The following is a 7,631-nucleotide window of genomic DNA, read 5'->3' as shown; positions in this document are numbered from 1 at the left end:
GATGGAACTTTGACCCCCCCTTTTACATCTTCAATAAAACGTTCAGTCAATCAAGACCCAGCCCACAATCTCCAAGTCTATCAACCATTCAGACAGAGAGTGTCATCACAGCGGTGAATAAAACAAGAAAAGGGAACCAAATGAGAAATAAATACATAGTTGGTGCTCGTGGTTAATGTTTGTTCATTAGCAAGTTAATCAGAAATACGATTCTCTCAGGATTCTTATCATGCCCTGCTTTAGGAATTCTCTGCCCCTTACATCTATTAGTACTCAGCTATGATTTATAACAATATTTTCATCAACAGAAATAAAGCATTTGTTATCAAATAGACATAGAGATACACACCATGGAAATACACTTCTTCCTTTTATGCGCACACACACACACATTTGCAAATACATTCTATTTTGCTCAAATAATGCACAATCTTCAGGCAGTCAATGCATGTAATATTTTGTAAATTCCACTTCAGAAATAGAACCAGTCTGCCTCTAAATTGGGATATAGACCAACTTGGAACTCACACCTTTAATGCATTGTCTGAGCTAATGTAGTGATGTGGAAAATAAACATCAACGTACGATACAAAGGGACAAGGAAGTAAATGTACCAGCAATCAAATCTGGATTCTGTAGATGACAATAATTGAAACTAAAGACTGTGTCTGAATGTGTGCTGCATTGTAACAAAAGTGAATGAATTGCTGCACACATTGAAGAGAATAATTGAGCTGAGATTCCTTCCAAAGACACTACTTCACTTGCATCCTGAATATAAGGGGGTATTTTGCATTCAAGTTGAATGGGAAGCTAGGTAAAGGTAGAGGGTTGGCACTGCTAATCAAAGCGCTGATCACAGGGTAGCCTGGTGTCAGCTCGGATTTCAGGTCCTGATTTCCCTGTCCTCTGTTGATCTCCCTATTCCTACAATGACATGTCATCTGTTCTCAGCTCTGCTGGAATTCTGATGAAACTTTGACGCCCCCTTTTACATCTTCAATAAAACGTTCAGTCAATCAAGACCCAGCCCACAATCTCAAAGTTTATCAACCATTCAGACAGAGAGTGTCATCATAGCGGTGAATAAAACAAGAAAAGGGAACCAAATGAGAAATAAATACATAGTTGGTGCTAGTGGTTAATGTTTGTTCATTAGCAAGTTAATCAGAAATATGATTCTCTCAGGATTCTTATCATGCCCTGCTTTAGGAATTCTCTGCCCCTTACATCTATTAGTACTCAGCTACGATTTATAACAATATTTTCATCAACAGAAATAAAGCATTTGTTATCAAATAAACATAGAGATACACACCATGGAAATACACTTCTTCCTTTTATGCGCACACACACACACATTTGCAAATACATTCTATTTTGCTCTAAAAATGCACAATCTTCAGGCAGTCAATGCATGTAATATTTTGTAAATTCCACTTCAGAAATAGAACCAGTCTGCCTCTAAATTGGGATATAGACCAACTTTGAACTCACACCTTTAATGCATTGTCTGAACTGACAAGTTACCTTTTGTTATAAAATCTTATTATCTCAGAAAGGAGACTTGTATGAAGTTCTGGGGTTTATCTATTTAATGATACCTGCAACCCAGTCTAAAAGATCAAAGACTTTACAATTCTAGGTTGTTCAATGTACCATTTCAGTGGCATGATACTGTAATGCTTTGCTATAAATGCTGTCTTATGATCTTATAATCCACAACCACCTGATGAAGGAGCAGCGCTCCAAAAGCTAGTGCTTCCAAATAAATTTGATGGACTATGAACTGATGTTGTGATTTTTTTTTAACTTTGCCCAGATGAGGGTGGATTGGCCATGCTAAATTACCCATAGTGCCCAGGGTTGTGCAGGTTAGGGTGGATTGGTCATGCTAAATTACCCATAGTGCCCAGGGCTGTGCAGGTTAGGTGCATTATTCCGAGTGAAATACCCTCCTTCTGGGCAACTCCTCATCTTGGGAGGGAGAGAGAGAGGAGAGATCTGTTCACTTGTAGCAACTGGAGTGAATCCAGGGAGGGAGCAGACTCGAAAAACTCAGGTATGTGTCTTAATTACCCGGGTGTGGAGGAACAGAAGGATAGAGATTGGGAAGGGGGGGGTGGGGATTCTGTTTTTATTTTTTAAATGCACCTGATTCCCACAAATAAATGCAACAGGTACAAGTACAGCCCATTAATATTCTTCATTGGAGTTTGAAAGCGGCTGCAACGGTTTTGCATCCTCTGTTCTTCCTCAGCCTTGGCTCCAGCACATTTGGCTTCCATCCCCCATCCCACTCCCGCCCCAAAGTTGATACTTCCAAGCTGACCCTCGAATGTTCGGTTTGTCCCTCCATTCTTTCCCGCTTGTCTGTTGTGGGTTTCGAAAATTTTCCCAATCCTCTGATTAAGTATAGGATTTTGAAGTTTATGTTGTGGCTGTACAGCACATTGTTTTACGCCTCTTTAGGAATATTGTGCACCTTCAGGAGAATTAGTTTGAGTGGAGTGAGAACAGAAGGGGAGAGAGTGGGATGGTGCTTTCAGTTTAATGGAATAACAAGAAAAGAATGATCTGCAGAAAGTAGATTTGCTTGTTCTGAATTTCTACCCTGGGCCAACAGTGATGACTATTGTAATCTTTTTTCCAGAGTATTTGAAGATCTGAAGACGGAAGTTTCAAAGTCAACAGGTGATGGTCTAAAACATCGTCTCTCCTGCTCCTCGGATGCTGCCTGACCTATGTTTTTCCAGTGCTGCAGTTTTCGATTCTGACTCTCCATCCTCTGCAGTCCTCAATTCCACATCAATGAAAGCAGCAAAGCTTTCTGATTCCTATTTCAATACGTTTTCAGCATCAGTGGGACTGGATGAGAAACCCGACTGTTGCAGTGCACTGAGTGTGGAGTCTGAAACAGTTACACGGCCTGGAAAGAGGAATTCACGGCGGGGAGTGCCTGTATATACATTAGTGTATGGCTGAAGCTTCAGCCATGGAGAAACCCGAGGAATCTCATCCAGTGGAGAAACCGTGGAAGTGTGGCAACTGCGGGAAAGGCTTCCGTGTCCCGTCTGCCCTGGAGACACATCGGCGCAGTCACACCGGGGAGAGGCCGTTCTCCTGCCCCGAGTGCGGGAAGGCCTTCAGCGATTTCTCTGCCTTGCTGATGCACCGGTGGGGCCACACGGGTGAGAGGCCCTTCAGCTGCCCTGAGTGCGGGAAGGCTTTCAGCAAATCCTACTCCCTGCTGAGGCACCAGTGGGTCCACACCGGCAAGAGGCCCTTCAGCTGCCCCACGTGTGGAAAGGCCTTCAGCGATTCCTCTGCCCTGCTGAACCACCGGAGAGTCCACACTGGTGAGAGGCCCTTCAGCTGCCTCGAGTGTAGGAAGGGTTTCACTCGCTACTCCCACCTTGTATCCCACCAGCGGGTGCATAGTGGCGAGAAGCCCTTCCACTGCCCCGAGTGCGGGAAGACTTTCAGTAATTCCTCCAACCTGCTGACCCACCGGCGGGTCCACACCGGCGAGAGACCCTTCAGATGCCCTGAGTGTGGGAAGGGCTTTACGTGCTCCTCTGACCTGCTGAAGCACCGGCGGGTCCACACTGGGGAGAGGCCCTTCAGCTGCCCCGAGTGTGAGAAGGGCTTTACCCAGTCCTCTGACCTTCTGGCCCACCTGCGAGTCCACACTGGGGAGAGGCCATTTGCCTGCCCCGAGTGCATGCGGAGGTTCACATTGTCCAGCAACTTGCGGAAGCACCAGCGCAGGCACCAGCATTCTCAACAATCTGATTCCCCCGGTGACACTGCTGTGGGTCACCCCCAGGACTGAACCTCCTGCCTGTTCTGACAGTGTGCACGGTGGGAGAGTTGGTGGGCTCTTTTTGTTTTCTGCTGGAAATTCCCCCACTGCAAACCCCAACCTCAGCTCAGTGGCCACCAGGACCTGGGTTCGATTCCACCCTCAGCAACTGTCTGTGTGGAGTTTGCATGTTCTTCATCCACGCCTGTGAGAGTTTCCTCCGGGTGCTCCAGTTTCCTCCCACAGTCCAAAAATGTGCAGGTTAGGTGAATTAGCCATGCTAAATTGCCCGTAGTGTTAGGTGTAGGGGAATGGGTCTGGGTGGGTTGCGCTTCAGCGGGTCGGTGTGGACTTGTTGGGCCGAAGGGCCTGTTTCCACACTGTAAGTAATCTAATCTAATCTAATCTAATCATGTTCCCACTGAAACAATCCACATAAACCTAAGACCGCAAGACTATCAGAGCAGAAGTTAGGCCGTTCGGCCCATGAAGTCTGCTCTGCCATTCGTTAGCAACAAAAAAAAACTGCGGATGCTGGGAGAACACAGCAAGCCAGGCAGCACCAAGTGGGGGAGAAGTCAGTGGTTTGGGAATTGCCTGAAACGTTGACTTCTCCATCAGAAACGATTTACCAGGATGTTGCTGGGGGTTGGAGGATTTGAACTGCAAGGTGAGACTGAATAGTCTGGGACAGTTTTCCCTGGATCATTGGAGGCGGAGGGGTGACCTTTATAGAGGTTTATAAAATCATGAGAGACATGTATAGGGTATATAAACAGGGTCTTTGCCCTGGAGGTGGATGAGTCCAGAACAAGAGGGCATAGGTTTAGGGTGAAAGGGGAAGGATTTAAAAGGGACCTAAGAGGCAACTTGTTCACAAAGGGTGGTGCATGTATGGAATGAGCTGCCAGAGGAAGTGGTGGAGGCTGGTACAATTATAACATTTAAAAGACATCTGGATGGGGACAGGAATGGGAAGGGTTCAGAGGGATCTCGGCCAAGTGCTGGCAAATGGGTCTAGATTAATTTAGGATGGTCAGCATGGATGAGTTGGACCGAAGGGTCTGTTTCCGTGCTGTACATCTCTGATTACCGATCCTGATGTATTTTTAAAATTGAGTCCAAGTAACTTTAAATAGTTCAACCTTCTTGAGCTCACTTCCTGAAAGGTTTCAAATTAATCCCTCTGAGCGATACTGTTTAAATTTGCTATGTTGGACATTCTATCCCATCAAGTTTAACACAAACCCAAAGTTGAAGACATCAGAAGTCACACAACATCAGGTTACAGTCCAACAGGTTTATTTGAAATTCCAAGCTTTAGGAGCATTGCTCCTTCATCACTTCACCTGACAAAGGAGCAGTGCTCTGAAAGCTCGTGAGTTCAAGTAAACCTGTTGGACTCTAACCTGTATCAGAGTTGACAAATGAGATTGGTTTTATACAGCGTGATTTAGTGAGATGCTCTTAAGGAAACCCAAAACTGTCAGAGTGACAAAAAGACGTGAGCCATAGAGTCCTACAGCGTGGAGACAGGCCCTTTGGCCCAAACTAATCCAGGCCGATCAAAACTAACCCTGTTTCCCTGCACTTGACCCATATCCTTCTAAACCTTTCCTATCCATGTATTTGTCCAAATGCCTTTTAAATGTTGTTCATGTACTCGCCTCAACCACTTCCACTGGCAGCTCATTCCATATGCATACCAGCCTCTGTGCAAAAGAAGTTATCCCTCAGGTTCCCTTTTAATCTTTCCCCTTTAACCTTAAACTGATGCCCTCTAATCCTCGATTCCCCAACCGGAGAAAAAGACTGAGTGCATTCACCCAATCCATGACTATCATGATCTTATAAACTCCCATATGCCCCCCCCCCCCCCCCCCCCCCCCCCAGTCTCCTATGCTCTGAAGAAATGTATCTGAGTTTGTTTAGCCTCTCCTTATAACTCACTCTTGAGTCATAGAGTTAGCCAAAATTCAGAGATGTCAGTCTTGATGTTTGGACTGGAAGCCTCTTCCTTTCTCGAGTCAACTCTCCTGGAGAGAACTTGCTGACTGTCTGATCTACTGAACCTCACAGTATCCCACTGCCCTCAATTATCTGGAGGGGGTCCACCCACACATGTCTAAGGTGGTGCTTGAAACCTTTATCATCTCTTTGGGATGGATCCCCATTCATTCGATGCTACGGAGTTATACAGCCCGGAACCAGACCCTTCAGTCCAACCAGTCTATGATCCCCAACTACACTAGTGCCACCTGCCTGCCACAGGTGGCATCTGATAGTCATAGTCATAGAGATGCACAGCATGGAAACAGAAACTTCGGTCCAACTAGTCCATGCCGACTAGTTTTCCTAACTTAATCTAGTGCCATTTGCCAGCACTTTGCCCATATCCCTCTAAACTCTTCCTATTTGTACACCGTCCAGATGTCGTTTACATGTTGTCATTGTACCAGTCTGCACTGCTTCCTCTGGCAGCTCATTCCATACACACATCATTCTCTGTGTGAAAAAGGTCCCTTTTAAATCTTTCCCCACCTACTTTAAACATATTCCCTCTAGTTGTAGACTCCCTCTCTCCATAGATCTCAAGGAATGCTAACCTTGCTAACTGGTCTCATAGAACATGGAACAATACAGCACAGAACAGGCCCTCCGGCCCACGATGTTGTGCCGAACATTTGTCCTAGCTTAAGCACCTATCCAATTGCTGCTTAAAGGTCACCAATGATGCTGACTCTGCTACTCCCACAGGCAGCGCATTCCATGCCCCCACCACTCTCTGGGTAAAGAACCTACCCCTGACATCCCCCGTATACCTTCCACCCTTCACCTTAAATTTATGTCCCCTTGTAACACTCTGTTGTACCCGGGGAAAAAGTCTCTGACTGTATACTCTATCTATTCCCCTGATCACCTTATAAACCTCTTATCAAGTCACCCCTCATCCTTCGCCGTTCCACTAAGAAAAGGCCTAGCATTCTCAACCTATCCTCGTACGACCTATTCTCCATTCCAGGCAATATCCTGGTAAATTTCCTCTGCACCCTCTCCAAAGCTTTCACAACTTACCTAAAATAAGGTCGACCAGGACTGCACACAGTACTCCAAATGTGTCCTTACCAAGGTCCTATACAGCTGCAACATCACTTCACGACTCTTGAATTCAATCCCTCTGCTAATGAACGCTAATACACCATAGGCCTTCTTACAAGCTCTATTCACCAGAGTGGCAACTTTCAAAGATCTATGAACATAGACCCCAAGATCCCTCTGCTCCTCACCTTACTAAGAACCCTACCGTTAACCCTGTATTCCGCATTCTTATTTGTCCTTCCAAAATGGACAACCTCACACTTGACAGGGTTGAACTCCATCTGACACTCCTCAGCCCAGCTCTGCATCATATCTAAGTCCCTTTGCAGCTGATAACAGCCCTCCTTACTATCCACAACTCCACCAATCTTCGTCTGCAAATTTACTGACCCACCCTTTGACTCCCTCTTCCAAGTCATTAATAAAAATTACAAACAGCAGAGGACCCAGAACTGATCCCTGCAGAACTCCACTTGTAACTGGGCTCCAGGCTGAATATTTACCATCTCCCACCACTCTCTGACTTTGACCGGTTAGCCAGTTCTCTATCCAACTGGCCAAACTTCCCACTATCCCATGCCTCCTGACTTTCCGCATAAGCCTACCATGGGGAACCTTATCAAACGCCTTACTAAAATCCATGTATACTACATCCACTGCTCTACCCTCATCCACATGCTTGGTCACCTCAAAGAATTCAATAAGACTTGTAAGACAAGACCTACCC

The 7,631-nt window shown here is 45.8% G+C and overlaps 1 protein-coding gene across 3 annotated transcripts in view; it reads left to right on the top strand.

Annotated features, from left to right (window-relative positions):
• Positions 1–7,631, top strand: part of LOC122543524 (zinc finger protein 239-like) — a 116,975-nt gene that overhangs the window by 45,255 nt on the left and 64,089 nt on the right. Inside the window, exon 3 of one of the 3 annotated variants that reach the window (XM_043682314.1) lies at positions 3,104–4,016. In XM_043682314.1, the coding sequence (XP_043538249.1) occupies positions 3,104–3,835 (732 nt within the window). In that variant the 3' untranslated portion in view covers positions 3,836–4,016. Of the gene's footprint in view, positions 1–2,659; positions 4,017–7,631 lie in introns of those variants that run through there. The other 2 variants (XM_043682312.1, XM_043682313.1) reach the window with 2 other exon arrangements.

This window comes from Chiloscyllium plagiosum, chromosome 44 (assembly GCF_004010195.1).
Source record: "Chiloscyllium plagiosum isolate BGI_BamShark_2017 chromosome 44, ASM401019v2, whole genome shotgun sequence".
Classification (NCBI taxonomy): Eukaryota; Metazoa; Chordata; class Chondrichthyes; order Orectolobiformes; family Hemiscylliidae; genus Chiloscyllium; species Chiloscyllium plagiosum.
Note: the sequence above shows the minus strand (reverse complement) of the source record. Positions and strands in the feature narration are given on the sequence as shown.